At 45.5% G+C, this 21,284-nt stretch overlaps 1 protein-coding gene across 1 annotated transcript in view; it reads left to right on the top strand.

Moving 5' to 3' along the window:
• Nucleotides 1-21,284, top strand: part of EXT1 (exostosin glycosyltransferase 1) — a 616,826-nt gene that overhangs the window by 581,986 nt on the left and 13,556 nt on the right. The window contains exons 9-10 of the mRNA XM_069621540.1: nt 5,579-5,739; nt 7,835-8,006. Coding sequence (XP_069477641.1) covers nt 5,579-5,739; nt 7,835-8,006 — 333 coding nt within the window. The remainder of the gene's footprint in view (nt 1-5,578; nt 5,740-7,834; nt 8,007-21,284) is intronic.

The raw sequence follows: 21,284 nt of genomic DNA, 5'->3' as shown, positions 1-21,284 counted from the left end.
CACATCAATAACTCACCGTGGTCTTCGCCATCAGCTTGGCAACTCAATCCCTGTAAAAACAAAGACATTGTTAGGGAACAGCGTAGTGGAGCAAGATGCTGAGAAGACAGAGAAAACAGAGGGAAAGAGACAGAATAAAGATGGAAAAGACATCAACTCACCTGGAAGACAGCAAGCAGTGTCTGAGTCACAGCTGGTCTGGACCCGACGTAAGGGCACACGGACCAGTGTAGCAACTAGGTCCACAGAACGCCCACACCAACCACGCGCCCCTGCACAGAGACGCAGGATGGAGAGTTCAATGCTCAAAAACCTAAGGTGAGCAATAACCCCCAAGGGAGGGGATTTGGACCAGAGGAAGGTGGGAGTCCACCATCACAAAACCAGTATCTTAACCCTCCATTCTCCTGTTATAGGCGCTACCCAACTTCTGGCACATAACCAAGCAGAGAGGCATCCTGGATAGTGCTTAGACCTCCATCCAGTATCGTTTGACGCGCCCGTGGATACCAGGTGAGCGTAACAACTACTCTTTTGGTAGAGGAAGAGGACAGGCCATTCAAAGAGGCAAGAGAAATGTCGCTTGTGGTGGACGAGGAAAGTGTGCAAAACCAGCCTCAGGAACGGCATCTTTGCCCTCAACCACTCCTGCAGCCGCCAACAAATCTTTCTGAAGCCTTATCACACAAAACCATGGTGGGAGGCAGAATCTCAGCATCTGAAAGAATGGCGGGGCATTACTTCAGATGCTTGGGCACTGGAGACAGTAGCTCAAGCTTACTGCCTTCCCCTCCTGAAAAGGCCTCAGGACCATCCACCGGGAACCAACTTTGTCAAAATTCCAAATCTGCTCCTGTTGCAGGACATTTTAACCCTGCTAGAGAAAGGTGCAATGGAACAGGTACCTGTAGCGGAGAGGAACAAGTGTTGGTACCCCCCCCCCACTTTCTCATTCCAAAGGAGGACGGAGGATTGAGACCCATCTTGGACTTAAGAAATTTGAACAAGTTCAAGATGGTAGCCCTTTCTCAGATCCTTCAGGCTATCCAACTCCAAGAATGGTTTGTATCATTGGACCTTCAGGATGCTTACTTTCATTTGCCAATCAATCCCAAGCACAGAATGTATCTGAGGTTCGCTGTTGGCGGTTCTCAGTTTTTCGAGTTTTGCCATTCGGGCTGACCTACGCCCCGAGGGTTTTCACCAAACTGATGGCGGTTGTGGCAAAGAGTCTCAGGAGAGGGGGATTCACTTCTACCCATACCTGGATGATTGGTTGTTCAGAGCGCATTCTCCCGAACAAGCTCAAGAACATCTGTTGATCATCTGTCACTTCTTTCACAAACTGGGCTTCTCCCTTAATTTCAGGAATTCTCACATTATACCATCCTAAAAGCTCCAGTTTATCGGAGCAGTTTTGGATACTTCCTCGGGCAGAGCCTCACCCCCCGAGGTGAAAGCTCTCCACATTCTGCAGATGGTAACAAAGTTCCAGAATGCCCAGAATCTGCCAGCCTTCGATTTTCTGAGGTTGCTTGGCCTCATGGCATCTTGCATTTTTCTGGTGCCAGAGGCCAGGTTGAGAATGAGATCCCTTCAATGGGCCCACATAACTCAGTGGTCCCAGTTGTCGGGGAATATGTCGGATATTCTGCAAGTCCTGAGCGCAGTTGCTCAGGATCTACTGTGGTGGGCTTGCAACAACATCATCCTCAAGGTAGAATCTTTTTGGCAACCATGGCCATATAACAGTAGTAACGGACACCTCACTCACTGGGTGGGGAGCCCATACCAACGATCTGACAAGCGGTCGTTGGTCTCCTTACTACACATCAACCTATTGGAGCTGAGGGCAATCAGACTAGCACTGAAATCCTTCCTCCCCTCTGTACAGGCAAAGAATGTCCTGATAATGACGGACAACACGGTGGCCATGTACTACCTCAACAAGAGAGGTGGTGTAGGGTCACTACCACTGTGCAGAGAGGCAATGCAGCTCTGGTTCTGGGCAATACGAGAAAGAATCTCTCTATTGGCAGTTCACCTAGCCGGAGAGCAGAACTTGGTGGCAGATGCTCTGAGCAGGTAGATCAGAGTCTCCCACGAGTGGGACCTAGCTCAGGAAGTCCTTCTGGAGATCTTTGCCCTTTGGGGAACCCCTCAAGTGGATCTGTTCGCGACCACGGTAAACCGGAAGTGCGAACAGTACTGCTCAAGGGAATTTCCTCCGAGAGGAGCTCTAAGAGACGCGTTTGTGGTGGACTGGAAGTTTCCACTTCTGTACGAGTTTCCTCCAGTCCCCGTGATTCCTCAAGTAATCAGGAGGTTGAGAAAGTTCAGGAAAACCATGATCCTAATTGCCCCGGATTGGGCCAGGAGGACGTGCTACCCGGACCTTCTGGACATGTCCATCTGCCCTCCAATACGTCTTCCAAAAAGAGGATATTCTCTCGCAAGACAAAGTTCGGGTTCTCCAGCCAGAGGTCAAGACACTCAACCTTCACGCATGGTTTCTGAGAGGTTGAGATACAAGGATTGGGATCTTCCGGATGACGTAATGGAGATTTTGCTTTCGGCCAGAAGGCCAGCAACAAAATCCTTGTACCGGTGTCGTTGGAACAAATTCAGTAACTGGTGCAAAGATAAGGATGTGGACCCTTTTCAATGTGGCACCCCAATGGTGCTCTTTCTTATTGCATCTAGCCAATCTGGGGCTCCAGATCGGAACTATTAAAGGTTATCTAGCTGCACTGTCCATTTTCAAGCGCTTCTCGGAAGAGGGTTCTTACTTCAAAATTCCATTGATAATTCAATTCCTTAAAGGGCTTACTAATGTATACCCTCCAGTCCCAACTTGGGATTTAAATCTAGTACTTAAGTTTCTAACTTGTATACCTTTTGAGCCTCTGCACTCCTGTCCCTTGAGGCTTCGAACATTGAAGACTGTCCTTCTTGTGGCCTTAACATCAGCCCGCAGGGTTAGTGAACTACAGGCTCTCTCATTTAAACCTCCATATACTACTTTTTTACAAGGGGTTCTTAAGGTTAAACCATCTTTCTTACCAAAAGTAGTTTGACTTCCACTTGTCACAAAAAAATCATATTACCAGCATTCTATCCTCCTCCTCATTTGGGCAAAGAAGAGAGACTGCATAGACAGGACCCCAAAAGGGCTCTGTTTTTACATTTCAAGAATGTCAAAATTACATCAAAATGACCAACTTTTTGTGGGTTATACAGGTCATAAATTAGGATTAGCAGTGACAAAACAAACTATCATGCTGGATCATTCTGGCTATAATTGAGTGCTACAGATTGGTGGGAAAAGACCCACCGGATGGGCTGCGAGCCCATTCCACTAGGGGGATGGCTACTTCTGCGGCTCTGAAGAGGGGAGTCTGTGCAGCAGATATTTGTTCATCTGCAACATGGGCCTCAATGCATACCTTCATCAAGCATTATTGCTTAGATGCCTCTTCCTCCAATGAGGGTTTATTTGCCAAGGCGGTAATTTATTCCATCCATGAGAACAGGAACTAGTATTCCCACCTCCAAAATGACCACTGCTATGGGAGTCTATCATAAAATGAGGAATACTTGGGAGGACACAATCCATTCGAAGAACAAGTTACTTACCAACTGTAACGTTTTTTAGACTGGATGTTCCTCCCACGTATTCCTCATCGCCCCTCCCATCCTACCCTGCAGTACAGTTTACGTTTCTTACTTTCCTCTCATGAAGAGTATCGGTCATGAGGCACGCCTGGGTGTTCCTCGAATATTTCCTCGAAAAAACAGAACTGAAGCCAACGGGCGCGGCACGAGCTACTTATACTGATGGTGACGTCGACATGGTACGGAGCCAGTCGAGGGACATCGACGCCACAACCTCGAATTTTTTCCGAAGCTGGCAGGATACGAATATCATAAGATGAGGAATACGTGGGAGGAACATCCAGTGGAAGAACGTTACAGTTGGTAAGTAACTTGTTCATTTGGGGGGGGGGGCTCCCCCAAATTCTCCTTTGCTATTATCTAGTATCTATTCCCCACACCCCCTGGCTCTTATATACCCTTATTCCCCTACCCCCCATACTTTAGGAAATTTTTCCGGCTTAACATTTTTGGCAAAAACTGCGAAAATGATACCTGGCGATGTAATGACGTTGCACCGCCGCCTTATCCCGTTACACCAGGGCACCGGGCTATGCCTTCTCTGTGGTCGCACAGACTCATCAGGGAGTTCTTCAAAGGGCTCTTAGGGATTTTCCACCATTGAAGGCTCCTGGAAGCTAGCTCAATGTGGTTTTGACTAAGCTCAGTGGGACTCCTTTTGAGCCGATGCATCAGACCCCGCTCAAGTTTCTATTGTAGAAGACCGCTATCCTCGTGGCGATCACCTCAGCCAGCTGGGTCAGACATCCAGGCCCTGTCGTGCAAGCAGCCGTACTTCTCCTTCCACACTTCAAAGGTGGTACTGCATACACACCCCACCTTTATGCCAAAGGTGCCGTCGGAGTTCCACTTCTATGAGCCTTTGGTGTAGCCCGTCTTCTTCCCGAATCTGTCCTTGCCAGCGGAGAGGGCCTTGCATTCACTGGAATGTTGCTTGTGCCATGAAGTTTTGTGGTCCGCAAGAAGAGCTTTCGGAAGAGGTTTCAGCTGTTTGCTAATTTTGGGCCTGTGAGTCATGGAAGGGCCTTGTCGAAGGTTTCCATCTCCAGGTGGTTGTCCGGCTGAATCATGCAATTTTATCGACTGGCTGAACGGCCCCTCCTGGGCCGGCAGAGAGCCCACTCCACCAGAGCCATCGCAGCAGCAACAGCGTTTCTCTGGTGTTCCCCTTTCTCGACATCTGCGGGGCTGCTTTCTGGAGGTCTACGCTCACCTTCACGAGGTTCTTCTGCTTCAACAGGAATTCCATGGAGGAGGCCTGAGTCGGCCAAGCGGTGCTGCACAACCTGGTCACTTGAGATGAGTCTGTTCCATGGGTAAGTGTTTATCCCTGGAACAGGGTAAACATTAAACACTCCTGTAGTTGTGTATATGTACTGCTATGTAATTTTTATTCATGAGCATGTGAATCCATGCCAGACCCCATGCTCGTTTTTTTTTTTATTTGCCTGCAACTATTGTTTTCCAGCATGGGTCTGGCATGGATTCACATGCAAACTCTCCCTCCTTCCCCTCTGTGGCTCTTCTTCGTTCATAGTGCTACTTTACGTGCTTACCAAATCTGAAGATGGCCACCAGCGGTGGAGCTTAGGGAAAGACTATCCTTGGATGGGGGCAGTGTGACACAGAGGACATTATTGGTTTAGAGGGGAAATAGTTTTAAATCGAAAGTGAAACTTTTCTTTACTGAGGAGTCCAGCCTGACAACAGGGTATATTCATGAGAATGTGAATCCATGACAGACCCATGCTGGAGAACAATTAAGTAACTTAAACCATTTTGAGGTCCTTGTGTAAATGTTTTGCAGTTTGGCCAGGACTGATTGAAAGACTATGCTGGTGGGTAATGTTTTATTTAGGGTTTCCTTCTGCGCTCCTTTTACTCTTTTTCCTTTCATCTGCAGGTGGATTTTGCCTTTACAGTATGGCAGAGCTTTCCAGAGCGGATTGTTGGGTACCCTGCACGCAGTCACTTTTGGGACAGTACGAAAGAGAGATGGGGCTACACATCCAAGTGGACGAACGATTATTCCATGGTACTCACCGGAGCTGCTATCTACCACAAGTAAGGAAAACAGTTATAGGATGCAAGTATAAAATCCCTGTGACATCAGTCTCTTCAATTGAGCCCAAGGTCTGTCCGTAGGTAATGTGCACGCTCTTAGCCTGGTCTCATGGTAGGGAGGGCTGGGCTCAAGCTCAGTTATCAAAGATGACCGAAGATAATCAAATACCTGGGATTATTGACTGACATTAACTCCTTGCACCAAAAAGATGTATACCAGTGCACCACCTGACTCAAAGGTTTACATAAACGCTTGCTGGTGCTTGACAAAGTGTTTGTGATTCATGTGACTTTTTGCCCTCTCGCCTTTTTCTTTTCAACTGATTCCTCTCACCGCCGCACACCTGAATTCTGACAGCCAAATTCTTCACCCGAAAAAAAATGTTCTGTGAGCCTGCGTTGACAAGTTTACTCTTCTCACATGTGTAACAGATGTTTTCCCCACTCGTTATGACTGACATTTCCTTATATTGTACCGACTAAGGGGAGGTTTTCCTGTTGCTTCCGTCCTTACATTTAACTGATCTCTTTACCCCATGCTCACTGCTTATGCTATCTGCAAGCATATAGTTCAGTTAAGTTGATGTATATTTTTCCTTTGGGGGCGAGGTTCAGGCAGTTTGTGTGCATCTTTTGGAAATACATTTCATAGGCCTTTTCTTCACCTTTTTTTGGAACAAAACATTTTACTAACTTTTGTACTACTTTGAATCACAGTATTATTTTTTCAAAAGAAGAGAATACGGCAGATCTAAACCATAGATATAAAAAAACAATTAAGAGTAGAAATTCCCACAGGTCCTTGCAGCTGTTTGGGTTACCATTCCCAGACAAACATTCAGCTTATTCTATCTTTGGAAAGTACACAACCATAGGTTTTCGATGTTTCTGATATTACCCGCTACGTTTCCACATACGCTTTTAGAATTGGCACTTTTACAAACTATTTAGACCAGAATGGTGTTTTTGACTGCCATACCAAGTGGAATTGGCCTGCCGCAGGCACCGATGATAACTCGGTGGAGTGAGGACCTTCACATGGGCAGTACTGTTACCAACAGGTATAGCCTGTCAAATGTGTCCATATTTCCATTAGCACCCCAGAAGACCGGGACTCCTAAGGGCCCCTTTGTTTCCTTAAAACAAAGACTGCATCCATGGAAATGGCAGACGGCAACTCCAGGGGAGAGGAAGGTCTGTGGATTCTTCATGTTCTCACTGTAAGGTTCGTTGTCAGAAGATGGTGGATTTGTGCTTGTGATCAATAAGTGGCAGGGAGACATGGGGCATGCGTATGGGAAAGAGATGTTTCCCGTGGGTGGGGAGAAGGCAGTAATGTGGTTGGGGTCAAATTACAGCAGCCAGTGAACTGCTCTGATGTGGGAATTTATCGGTAGATAATTACCGGTGAACTACCAGATTGGCTGCTCAGCTTTCACCCAGAACTAATTGACTGCGTACATGTCACACATTAGGTACTTGCAGTTGGTTTGGGTCTATTTGCCCTAAAGCATTTGACCTAATCGCATTTGATCGAATGTATTTGACCTTTCTTCAGTCTACAGTGTGGGGGGAGACCCCTCACAACCTCCCCCACCCACTTTCCCTCAACCTAATCTATACGCTTACCCACCCCATATATATTTAATTAAATTTGACCAAAAAAGGTCAAATTCGATCAAATGTTTTAGGTCAAATATTTTTAGGTCAATTATGCTAATACTTTTGCAGTTTACTGTGTACAAAAACACTATAGGCCCTTTTGGCGTCTTCCCCTTGTGAAAGCTGGATGGGGAGACATGTGATGTGAGGTAGAAGCACCCGAGCCTAAATAGATGAGCATGGCATCACTGTGCACATTTCACATATGAAAAGTAGAAGTGTAGCTGCTGCTGCAGTATGCATGGGTTAAAAATATTACCTTTGCAAAAAGGTTTGCACTTTGGTTTTCTTGTAGCACAAAACATCTACATGGGTTGTTTATAAAATGATTTCCAGGTCACCGATTCTTTTATGTTGCATATAGGTTTTCAAATGTTTCCAGACAGTTTCTACTGTTGCTACTGCACGTCTGATATGTTGATTGCATTTTCAGATATTATCACTACCTTTACACAAATTATCTGCCTGCAAGTCTGAAGAGCATGGTGGACCAACTAGCCAATTGTGAAGATCTTCTCATGAACTTCCTGGTGTCTGCCGTGACTAAACTGCCTCCCATCAAAGTGACGCAGAAAAAACAGTACAAGGAGACTATGATGGGACAGGTGGGTGCATGAAGAATCCTTGGACAAGCTCAAGGGAAATGCCTGTTTTTTAGCAAATATTTGAGCAAATATTTGCTGCGTTTATGGAAGCCAAAGTCAATTGCTCCGTTTCTATATATATATATATATATATATATATATATATATATATATATATATATATATATATATATATATATATATAATTTTTTTTTTTTTTTTTTTTTTTTTTTGTTTCAACTAAAATAGGATAAGGATGTCTGTAATGTGTTGCTCTCTGTAATTCACTTGCCACAGGACGTATAAGCTAATAGAAGCTGGTTTCTATATTCCATGACACCTTCACAGTGTGCCCTTTGTCTCATTTTTAACTATACCTTACAAGTAAGTTGGCTGTGCTGCTCCAGTAAGAACCTAGCCTGCTTTTCAAGTACTCTTTACTCGAGGCATGTCTTTTGCTTTTGCATCCACGTGCTTCTTGGTAACAAGAAAACTATTACATGTGGTGTTCCCTCAGCTTGTCTTGACTGAAATACTACAGCAGCTTTTATTAAAGAATGAAGCTGGTATCCAAAGTTTTAAAACTAAGCACTCGCTAGTGTGAAATTAACGAAGTAGAGTCCCCCATAGAATATCTTAAAGGATAGTTCCGGGACTTTTTTTTTATTGTCCCTACGGTTCGGCCATGCGTTTTTAAGCATAAATCGGTAGATCGTAGAAAACTTTCCTATGGACCTTACCCGACTTTTCGTCCATTAACGCACTCGAAATCAGCCGCCATTTTGTGATAATCCTATCATTTCCCCCCATCTAACTGGCTCACCTGCCTTTGCGGCACTAAATCATATCCCCCGCCCCTGAAACAGACTTTATGAAAACATTCATATTCCCCACCTCTATCCGTGACGTGACTGTGCTGCGTAGGCAAACGCGCCCAGGCGTCTTCTATGCTACTCCACACAGAACCCGGAAACCAACACAGATCAGCTCACAACACAGCGCGCCACAATTCGGAATATGAAACTGTACTTTTAAATCAAACCGCAAGATTGTAAATTTGGTAAAGTACATTTATTGGACATCAAATGTTTAGAGAATATTCAGCGATTTGCATTTTTCTTTGCTCTCGATCCAAAATAGTTCGTGTGCAGTACACAGGGTGTTGGTTTACGATAAAATAAGCTCTTCGGTCGCACTGATAATCGCATGGCTGTTCCAACAACTAGGCACTAGGCCACCACAACGGTATGTATGTTGCATCTAGCCGTTAGTACCGCGTAAGGGCATACTTGTACTTGGCGATCGTCCCATAAAATGGTCAGGGTGGTAACGTTGTTCACGCGGAGAAGCAACTGGCGGTTGTAGAAACCATCTGCCGGTGTCTGGTACTCGTGACACAGACAATAATGAAGGATGTACCTGTTTTAAAAACATAAAAAATGAAATTAGTCTCACCATCAGATCTTTATTAAAATTATTCATTTTATATATTAGGTCGGGAAATTATTTCATAGCTAGGACAGTGCAACTGGGTATTATACGTCATTTCCAGTAACCCACCCCCTCTCCTCCGCCTTTTTCAGAGCCGCCTGAGCGCCAGTGGACCACTTCGTCACTGATATGATATAATATGGCATTTGCAAGGGGGGGCTGTAGGATATTGAGACAGTCCCCCAGTGCAGGGGTTGACAGGGAGGCAGTGCAGGTGGAGAGTGGAAGGGCCTAGGACCGAGGTCGCAGACAGTGGACCAGTTGTAGCAGGGGAGAGGGAGAGAGAAAGCAGAAGCAAAGAGGAAGGTTTTGAGGTGCTTCCGTAAAAGGAGATGGTTCTCCTCAAGATAGTGCGCGGTACAAAACAATATGCCACATAGAACGAACAAGTACAACTTAACCCGTCTTTAAAGCTACTGTATAGTAATTAAATTGCGGTATAAACTCATCTAAAGAGTTACTTACATTATATTTGCATTTTCCATTGTGTCTGTGCGTAGGGCAGCCCCGAAATACCACTCCTTCTATGCCGACGTTATTTCTTCTAATGAACGAACATCAAATGGCTATCGTTTCTGAAATTTTATTCATGATAGTTTCTTACGTTATTGCACCACACCCCCAAAAAGAAGTCTTTCGGGATGGTCCCGGCCTGTCAAGGTCAAATAACAATAGAACCTTATACTGAGTCGTGGGCCATTCCGGCACCCGAGCAAAAAATCAAAGCAGCTGACCTTCACTTTGAACGAGCACACATTCCTAGTTAGCTACATTCAGTGTAAGGCCATCTCACAGGACTTGAAATTTACACTCCATCTTTGCATTTTGTCTGCGTGCTTTGCAGCCCCAGAGAACCATATATACGGAGACATTCTATATTTTTTTGAAAAATGATTTATAATACTGTTTGGTTTAATTTAATGCGCAAATGAACAAGGTTGGATAGACACATTGCATGTACACTGAGCAATCACTTTTATTTACACAATACATAGCTACACATATTCAATGGGCCTGCGACATGAGGAGACTCGAGAGCAAAGTCACAGGTGACACCCGGGTGGTTCGCACTACTGCACGGTGAAGGGAGGGGCAAGGGTGGAGAGACACATTGCATGTACACTGAGCAATCACTTTTATTTACACATTACATAGATACACATATTCAATGGGCCTGCAACATGAGGAGACTCGAGAGAACAGACAATCAAATTACAATCATTTAAACCGTGATGTGTATTTCTCAATGAGCTCTGCTTTAGGTGGACATGGAACAGAGGCAGTGTTGGGTGGCAATGCAGTTGTCCCCTGCACAGGTTCGTTCACAACTCCATGTATGTGCCTGTCTAGGACATCAACAATAAGTCTCTCAATAAACTCAAATTGCATATCCTCAAACACTGGTTTGATCACCCATTGTTTACTTCTTTTAGTGAAGGCCTTATTGTAGCGAAGCGTCCCTAAAGTTCCGGTCGTCCTACTTTGTTGACGGCCAACATTATGGTTATGTGCCAAGACCGCTAGAAGAGTCCGATTTATCATGCCCTCCATGCCAAAATGCAATCGTTTTGGCCTGTACTTTAGGCACATATTGTGGAACACCTCCAAATCTCCTGTGTGGCAGAATTCCGTGAGTCCTCTCAAATCTCTTGTTATAGTTTTATCAAATACAATCTTTTCAATGGCTTTGTGAGTGGGTGATGAAGGAATCAACCACTTCTTCTTCCGTGCCTCCTCTGTGGACAAATGGCCATGTTAACGGTGAACGTTGGTACAGTGTAGCATTACTGACCGCCGTTTTTCCAGTAGAATTTCCAACGACCCTTCACATGTTTTTGAGCTCCACCAAAGATGGTTGCTGATTGACTTGGACCACTGTGAAATACCTTGCATATCTTTTTTTTTTACCTGCAGCCGACATTTTTTTATTGATTGTTTTTGCAAGATGCCATACGTCAAATTGGTGATTTATATTTTTGTACTCTTCTCTCATTGTCTTGGCAATTGAAACGTGTCTGTCCGTGGCTATCAGGTCGATCACCATTCCCCGCGATTGTAGTTCTTGCAATGATGCTACAAAGCCTACTTTCTCCATGGCCACTGAGGAGGTACTTTGTGACACCTGCACGACCACCGAACTCACAATTTTCTTACTTTCCATGTCCTGAAAGTGGTAGGTGCAGTACTTGGCTGAAAATCCTGGGCTGTCGCACTGTCCATCACCGGCTAGCCTGAACCGTTTGCCCGCGAATGTACTTTCAATAGACATTTTTTCCATTCTCCAAGCTTCGCTAATGGCTGGAAATAGATAATCGGTTTGGTATTTGTAGAACTGAGTTTTCGCAATGAAATGGATTCCCACAAACTGAAAGAAATACTCTAACTTTTTAAAACTTGAACCACTAAAAAGTGCGGCCGCTGCACAAAGTAGATTGCCTGCTGGCAGTTGCCCCAGCATGGGTTGTGCAGACCATGAGAACGGATGATATTGTGTACAGGTGGCATGTATTTTAAGGTTAGTGCCTCGAATTGCACGAGTCACATTAATCAATGGCTCCCCACATACTTCCCCACCAACCGAATGCCCACATTTCAGCATAATAATATCCATCAAACAACTATCGAATACAATGAATTTGGCCTCTTTCCTTATACTGTCACTCTGCATCCCAGCTGGTTCGGCCTGTAACGTTGAGCACATGTCACTCACATGAAAGGTACAATCTCTGATATCGTCTTCCGCTATGTTCAGTGATATTGATGGTGTTTCATTGTCGTCCATTTCATTCTCTTCCATTGCAACATCTGTTCCTTCTCCGGCGATGGGAGAATAAAACAATTTCTTCAACTTTCTCGCGGTCTTAGCTTTTGTGGGTGTGGATTCTGTGAATTGATCTCCGACTGCATCCGAACTTCCAGGAGGACATTCACTATCAATGGCTGGTGGTGGTATAGCTCCGTTGTCAATCACTTCATATTCTTCCCATTGGCACGATGCATCTCCAGTCTCAAGTCCCTGCCAAAAGGTTTGACGAGCAACATCTCTCGTTCGCTTCACTGTCTGTGTAGATCTAGTTCGTACACCCACTCGCAACTAGAGGACAGATTGGAAAAGGGATGTTCAGTTTAAACACAACTTACAGTATTGAACTATTAACAGTGAAAAACAACATAATATAGTGACCAGGACACTAACCTTCTTTTGCTTTCTTTTCTTTGAAACTTTCTTGCCTCGAACTTCAACATCTGGACGCTGTTGCTCCGACTCGTGTGTGCATGTCTCCACTTCCTCTTGCGCTGCAACGACTATATTTTCATGATAAGCACATCCATCACGCACTGACGCTCCATCGACTCCCTGAAACATAGAACTTTCATTAGTATGTATAATAATATTGAAAACACAAAATGTACTTGGGGACCAATACCCACGTACATCTCAATAGCGAAACACGAATGAACGCATTGTGTAGAACATTCAAACGACAATTATTCATGCATTGTTGATCTAGTTAGATGGAACTGTCAAGATCCATACCTCGGGCTCCGCATAGACTTCCATTGATGATATTATTGAAGATGATGCTTCAGCAACTCCCTGAAACACAGTAATTACATTAGTATGGTTTTCTATTTTGTTAAAAAGAACATAAACTTTGTGCAGGCGTCAACGGCTCATCTAAATAGACCTGCACAAATGATCAGTTGTCTAAAATAAATAATGGATATCTAAATATGATTCGATTTGCTCGATCGTTGGAAGTGTCACCACCCAGAGATCTGCATCAACTACTAGGGGTGATATTCTTGTAGAAGAAGCTCCGTCATCTCCCTGAATCATAGAACTTGCGTTAATAAAGAAGGAAGTATAGCGGATGTAATCACGTCATATGATCTCGCTTGATCGAACTGTCAGTATCCATACCTCGAAATGCATAAGAACATCAAGGGACGCTGTAACTGCGGTGCACACTTCTGCAAGCTGTTGCGCCGACCCGTAACTGCATGCTCCCCCTTCTTCTTGGACTAATGCTCCATCGACTCCATGAAACATAGGACTTTCATTAGTAATGAACACAATAATGAAAAAAGAAGACACATAGGAGGGCGACGACAGAAGGACATATCAATGGCTAAAGAGGAAAGAAACATTGTGTGTAACACTCACGCTACAAGAATGCAAGATCTGATGATCTCCATCGATGGAACTGTCCGGAAACGTACCTCGAGCATCTGAGTGACATCAACGGTTGTCGTCAATGCGTTGGACTCCTCAGCATCTCCCTGAAAGACAGTACTTGCATTATTTTGGATAACAATAATTATAACTGAAAACAAAGACTAGAGGACGAGTACTAGGGTGTACCATTAGGTCAAATAATTACACGATAAATTAAAACTATTGATTTACATGCCTAAAACAAGTCAGTGGCAGAATAGCTAAGTAAGATTACCCGATAGGCGCTTGAAGTGGCTGATGACTGCAATAACGACACGGATGGAGAATCTTCCACCTTCATATTGAGTGGATACATAAATGGGGAAATTATTGTTAGCTAATGCTACACACTACCGCAAGGCCGAGAGCTAAATCCGTAAACTTGACTCACCAGTGGAGGGATGTGGACGAATAGAGTGGGAATAGCGGTTGAGAGCAATTTTCGCGTCGCTCGCGGTGTGTTCTTCTTTATTAGCAATGATGTGGAGTACATGTCTGAGCTAAAGTGCCTGCTGCACATGCGGTTTCGATCACCCCTCTTGTCCGCAAAGACTTCTAGGACTCTACTTTCAAGCTCAGACGGTGGATATCCGCAATATCGGACCCATTCTCTTATCTGATCTATTGTCTTAGGGAAAACATGCATTATAGTACCTTCAGGTTTATTATGGGTCTTCGAAGGGCAACCGCCAATGGAACAGGCAGGCATTGTGGAAAGTTCTAAAGTAAAGATCAACAATTCTCAATGAATACCAATGTGTTAAAAAATTAAATGACACATAAAAGGTCCAATGCAAGGTTCTTTTTGGTTCTTGGAACTATACACGTTATTCACATGCGGATAAGTATTTGAATAACTCTAAAAAAATAGAACATGTGACTAGTTCCTTGCATGTACTGTCTTGAACGAAAAGAAAACATGGATGCAATTTGATGACTACTAGCAAATAGATATAAATTAAAAAATTGGACGCAAAATGATTATGGTACATGGCCTTACCTTGACGAACAAACAGTTAGATGCAGGGATCAGAGTAGTTTCTTGTCGTAGAACAGGGAGCAGTTCACAGGTTGCAAACTGACGAGTTTGCTCGAAGTGGTCACGGAAGTTCACAGAGACGAAGAGCAGATAACCAGCACCTTCACGGGGTGACTAGCAAAGCGCAAAGAAGTTCTCATTAGAAATATGAAGTGGGTTATAAAGAATTCGAAACAGGGGTGTGTTTGTGAATGAATGACGTGTATATGTTGTGGCATTATGTGGATTGCAGGGGGGCGTCCAGCGTGAGGGGGGATGCTTGGCAGGAGACACGGGGTCTGGAGGTAGACATGGGAACAACAACCCATGCTCTATAGACCACTTTGAAGTGTACATGGTCTTTGGCACCTCTTGGCCTTTATCCCTCCCTGACAGCTCCACTTGCCAGCGCAAGTACCCCGGTGCGAACTGCCTTTGATAGGGCGGGGGGTGGATTGGGGCGGTGGTCGTGCAGACAAGACTCGTTTGCCGCAGGGCCTCACCAAGGAGAGGCCATCTAACTGCATGTAAGAGGCAGGCTGCAGGATCTAGTACATGGAAGGCAGGGGGGTGAGTTTATAAATACCTCACCCTCCCAGGAGAATATATGGGTGCAGTTCACCCTGGAGACCCTGGATGCCTAGGCAGTTAGTCAGCAGCAGGCAGGCCTGTGGTGGCAAGGCGGCACGGGCCAGAGGGGGTCATCTCTGTACCCGGTGCCCAAAAGGATGATTTATTATGATCAACCATATTGATTATTTACCTATAACCATGTTTTGTATCAATAAAATCCAACGGCCTTTTATTGCCAACGCTTGAACAAAGTGGTGTGGTAAGTATTTTTGCTGGCCGGAGACATGTGGTGTGACAAGACAAGGCACAGGAAGACTATTCAATGGAGACACACTAGATTCATTTAAAAAATCAAAACAACCATTGTTAAAATATATGTTGGGTTTTATTTTAGATCTTAATTTCAATTGAACATAAATAATAAACATTACACATTGTAAAGTTCCGGTTGCAGCACATCCAGGGAAAATCCGCGGTATTGTCCACTGTCGCTGGGGAAATGTTGTCTAATGGCAAGTACCGCACAGGCAGGTATTACTCTCCGAACGCGGTGTCCGAGCCTCCCGTGAAGCCACCAAGTGAAGCAACGATAGGCCACCAGCCTGTACCACCTGTGAAAAAGAAAGATGCAAACTGTATTAAAATGACAAAACTTTCTTATCAATGTCGATTCAGGTAAAAAATGTCATTCTGCTTTGAAAAAAATTCTATCTAGAAAATGCACAATATGGAACCAATTTACATGCGTTCGAATGATATGTAGATGTAATTTTATATGTGGGAGACGACCATGAAATAGTAGTGGCATCACTGACATCACAACCAGAGTATACTTACTCGTTACTCGGATTACGCGGACGAACAGTGCCGCGAAGTTCGTGCATAAGCACCATCATCATCCTCAACACGGTCCGTGAGAGGCAGGCTTCCCTGTACTCTGGCAGCTCGGTGATGCATTGCGGACTTGGCTCGCCTTCCGAAATGTAGGCCAAGCACCCGGAATTTTCACGGCAGCAGCAGTTCTCCTCCTCAGTTGGCATTAGCTCGCACCGATTGCACGTGCACCAGGTGGAGACGCCGTCCATGCGACATGGTCCAGGCTCTTCATCCGTTGACTGGTCCTCCCAACTGCCGTCCGAATCCCCATCGTTTTCGCGTGCTTGCCTTTCCAGTAGTTCCTCCTCGGTGTACTCGGGCTCGTACATATACGGCATTATTGTAGCCATTGTGTGGTAAAGAAAGTAAAATAATTTACAGAGATGGTACAGGTGTTCACAAGGCCAAGAAGCGGCGAAGGTAGCTGACCAGAGCACAGAAACGAGTCACAGAATACTCAAAGTAACACAGAGAGAGGAATGGAATTGAAAATCTGCTGCTGTGTGTTGTGAAACGGTGTGTTTATACTTATTGAGGAAAGAGGCGTCCTGCCATTTCCATGGCGACACGTCATTAGCTGAGGCGCAGCGATTGTTGCCACGAAACGTGCTTTGGCGTTGGGAAATGGGCGGTACGCGTCTGCTGATGTCAGGCTCAGGGGCGGGGGATTTGATTTAGTGCCGCAAAGGCAGGTGAGCCAGGTCGATGGGGGGGAAATGATAGGATTATCACAAAATGGCGGCTGATTTCGAGTGCGTTAATGGACGAAAAGTCGGGTAAGGTCCATAGGAAAGTTTTCTACGATCTACCGATTTATGCTTAAAAACACATGGCCGAACCGTAGGGACAATAAAAAAAAAAGTCCCGGAACTATCCTTTAAGCAAGTACATGAACTACCGTGTTCTCCCCGTCCACCTCTGGTCCTCGATGTGGTCATTGGCTCCGCCCAATGCGTTTTAATTTATTTATTTTGATTTTTTTTTATTTCTGCACTTTTTGTCTGCCATATGCCTACTTTCAACAGTTTCATTTTTTTGTATTAAAGCTACCACTGTTGGTTGCATCATCTGTTGGCATTAAGTTTAATGCTGGAGGTGGTGGGATGACCCGGGAATCTACTATGCATAGTTTGAAAATCCTCTAGGGCCTACAGGATTTTCAAACTATTTGCATAGTAGATAAGAAAGGCTTGTGTGTGCAAAAGGCAGTAAGGGCTCAAAGGCTACCAAAGTCCGTAAGAAGGTAGGGTTGTGGCCCTTGGCACATGTCAGATGCTTTCTACTGGCTTTTGTCTCATTTGCAATACTAGTTTGCTTAACTGGAGGTGTTCGATTTAAACTACAGTTAAGTTTGTGGTTGTTCTGTCATTGCCCTATGTGCATGCTGACAAATGCCTAGGTGAAACAGCTGTGGCGGTAGGTGAGAGCTGTAGTCTGTGTAGTTTTTCATGCCCAAGTAGTCTGCCTTTCTTATTTTACCATACTATAGCATAAGACTGTTCATGCCCGGAAAATTAAGCTCTCGTCTCTTTCCTGCCTATGGCTCCGTGCAAAATGTTGTCCACTGTTTTATACAATGCATGAAACTTCATGCATACCTTTTGCTTGTATAAGCTTTAATAAGTGTGAAATTAATTTAAATTTGTATGGTGCACTACCAGGCAGCAAAACCAAAAGTTGATGGCTGGAAGGATTTGAACAAATCATGACCACAGGCACAGCTCTGAGCAACCCTCCAGACCATCGTTTTTCAGCCTGTTAATCCATTACAGAAGGGGAAAGACCATATGCAAATCAAGCTTGGTCCCACCCCAAATCTTCCAGCCATCACCTTTTTATTTTGCAGAAGTCACGCCGAGTGGGACGTGAATGCCCAGATGTTGGTCCTGTGCCTTCTCGGCCCAGTGGCCCAAACTACTCCTCGCTGATGGGGTCCAACAAGGCCGAAAACATGTATTTGGCTGCTCGTGGTCTGATGCAGAAGGGACGTCACCAAGCAGTTTGGGCTGGACTTCCCCTTTTGGGGTCGGACCCAGCCTGATTTGCATATGGTCTTTCCCATTTTGTAATGGCTTGGCAGGTGAAGGGCGTTTGTCTGTAGGGTTGCTCAGAGCAAAGCCAGCGGTTAGGATTAATTCCAAACCTTCTACCCATCACCTTTTGTTTTGCACTACCGGGCAGCCCAGACTCCATGCTCGACAAGTGAACTGTTGACTTTTACTTAGTTGTGCGATTACAACTTTGACTAAAAGTAAGCTGACTGACTACTCTTGCTCATTGAGTATCATAATGGAGCATTGGTTAAGAAACTTTACCACCTTTTGGATCATATTCATCACTCTACAGCAAGCAGGACCATGGTGCTGATTATATAATTATATCACCTCCTGTCCCTTTTCCTCCATACTGCTTGGACATTCCATCCTCTGTGAAGGCACTTGAGCATTTTATGTAGCACCAACAGGGTCTTGTCCTTTTTTAATTTATATACAGGTACCAGCACATGCCGCGCCTTGGGCCCTTTCCATCAGTCCTTTTCTCTGTACAGTCTGGATTGGACGGGTTTAGTCTCAGTCTTTACTTCATCTTTCACCCCTCATCCAAGGCGTTGCAGTCATTTTCCATTAGTGTATGCCATGACAAAAGGCTTTGGTTTTGTTCTTCGTGTGAGCATCACTACACGTTTTCAGAATCAGTCACTCTGACTTGATGCCAGAGTAAAGTTTAGCCTATGAGCGTGGATACTCAGCACTGTCCCAAACCCAGTTTATGCCATGAGTGCGAGGGGCGCGGGGGTCGTCACCAGATCATGCTCCACTATCCAGGTTAGCTCTCAAGTGGTCGACCTTAGAATGAGTCTTAGTTGTGCTAGATCAATCCGATGACAGGAGATCCCCAGGAAAAGATCCTTGGACTGGGGAGCCCCAAATATTTACCAATTTTCTAGTCTTTGATGCTTCTCAGTGATATCTTTAAAGTTACTTGGTGCCGAGGACCAGAAAACCTCATTCCAAAGGGAAACATTTAAGAGTGTGCAAACGGAAAGTGCATCACAGTAGAAGGTTTAAATTACTTACCAGTAATGTTGTTCTCCAGCATGGGTCTGGCATGGATTCACACGATTATGAATATTCCCAGTTGTCAGGCTGGGAATCCTTGGTAAATTAAAAAAAGTTTCACTTTTGCTTTAAAACCATTTCTCCTCTAAACCAGTCACTGTCCTCTGGGTCATACAGCCCCCATCCAATGCGTCCTTTCCCCAAGTTCCACCCCTGGTGGCCATCTTCAGATTTGGTAAGCACGTAAAGTGTCAGTATGAACCAAGAAGAGCCACAGAGGGCAAGGAGTGAGGGTTCACATGTGACCTCCACGTAGCAACCCTGCAGATGTCGTGCAGGGGCACACGAGAGCAACGCTGCTGTTGCTGCAATGGCTCTGATGGAGTGTGCTCTGGGCTGGCCCTGCAGAGGCCTGTTAGGCAGTCGATGACGCAGCTGGAGAGCCACCTGGAGATGGAAGCCGTTAACAAGGCCCTTCCCCAATTCACAGGTCCAAAATTGACGAACAGGCGAGACGTCTTCTGAAAGCTCTTCGTGTGTGCCACATAAAACTTCAAGACAAGCAACATCCAGCGAATGCAAGGCCCTCTCTGCTGGTGATGAGGGATTCGGGACGATGGCTGTCAACACCATCTCCCCGACCCACCTGGCTGAGTTGATCACCTCGAGGAAAGCAGTCTTCCACGATAGGAACTTGAGCAGGGCCTTCTCCGGTTGAAAAGTCCTGAAGAGTCCTCCTTGATTTGTCTGTGCGATGTGCGACCACAGAGAAGGCCTACCCGGCACCCAGGTGTAACAGGATATGGCAGCTAGGTACACCTTGATAGAGGCATGAGCCAGTCCAGCCTTGTCCAAGGAAAGCCGGTATGTCAAGAGCTGTGGGGCAATCTGAATACCAGATTTGTCATGGTCACGCTAGAGCGACAAGTATCCTGCAGTGACACTGAGTGTGTTGATCACTTGTAGCAGGAGCTGGATCAGTGGAAAAGCGTATAGGATGAGTCCCTCCCACAGGAACGAGAATGCATGCTCCTCGGTTGTCGGAACCTGCTGGCGAACTTCTGACACTTGGAATTCATTGCTGTTGCGAAAAGGTCGATCTGGGGTTGACCCCCCATTCGTGGAATAAAGATCCATCGGGTCCTGGCGAAGCTCCCACTCGTGGCAAGAGCATAGTTCCCTGCTGAGCGAGTCTGCAATGGTGTTCTTGTTGCCCGCCCGGTGAAAAGCGTTGAGAAACATGCCAGTGACGAATGGCCTAGTGCCACTGATCCTGAGCCCCCCTGGAGTGAACCGAAGAGTGTCCCGCCTGGATGCTGGATGTAGAACATGGTGATGGTGTTGTCCGTGAAGGTGCTCACCACCTTGCCCCTCATCAATGGCAGGGAAGACTTCAGGGCCCAGAAGATGGCCCGAAGCTCCATGACGTTGATGTGAAGGGCCTTTTCTTCTGGCAGCTGGAGTGTATGAGCTCCCCAACTTTCCCCAGAAGCATTTGTGGCAACTGTCTCCTGGTAATGAGGGGCTTGCGTGAGATGAGCGCCACTGTATTGCTCGTTGTGACTCCTCAAGGTGGATTTTGTCCATCCAGGATCCTGATACTTGACCCATCTCGCATCCATAAACTCCAGAAGAAGTCACATCTGTAGTCTGCCAAGGAGTACGAGGTTGATGCAGGAGGACATATGCCCAACAGCAACTTGACGGCTCGCACTGTAGCCGACTGTGCCAGTGACAGGTGCTGCACCTTCCCCAGGATGGCTACCACACTCTTCCGAGGAAGCTTCCATGCAAGCCGCTGAGTCATGCTCCCAGAAAGTGTTCTGCGATGGCTCGCAGCAGGACTTTGGATAATTTATGGAAAACGCACGGTCCTTCCGTGTGTTGGCTTGCCAGAGCATTGTAGCAGGACTGAACTAGCCTATCATTCAGGTAAGGGTATACGTGGATGCCCTTGAGCTGCAAATGCACTGCCCCCGGAGCCGGGCACTTCATGAAGACACTCTGGGCCGATTTCAGGCTGAAGGGAAGTGCCTTTAAACTGATTGTACCGCCCATGGACC

Source organism: Ambystoma mexicanum, chromosome 5q (assembly GCF_040938575.1).
Source record: "Ambystoma mexicanum isolate Mex_15411 chromosome 5q, UKY_AmexF1_1, whole genome shotgun sequence".
Classification (NCBI taxonomy): domain Eukaryota; kingdom Metazoa; phylum Chordata; class Amphibia; order Caudata; family Ambystomatidae; genus Ambystoma; species Ambystoma mexicanum.
The sequence above is the reverse complement of the archived record's forward strand: the minus strand, read 5'-3'. Positions and strand labels throughout refer to the sequence as shown.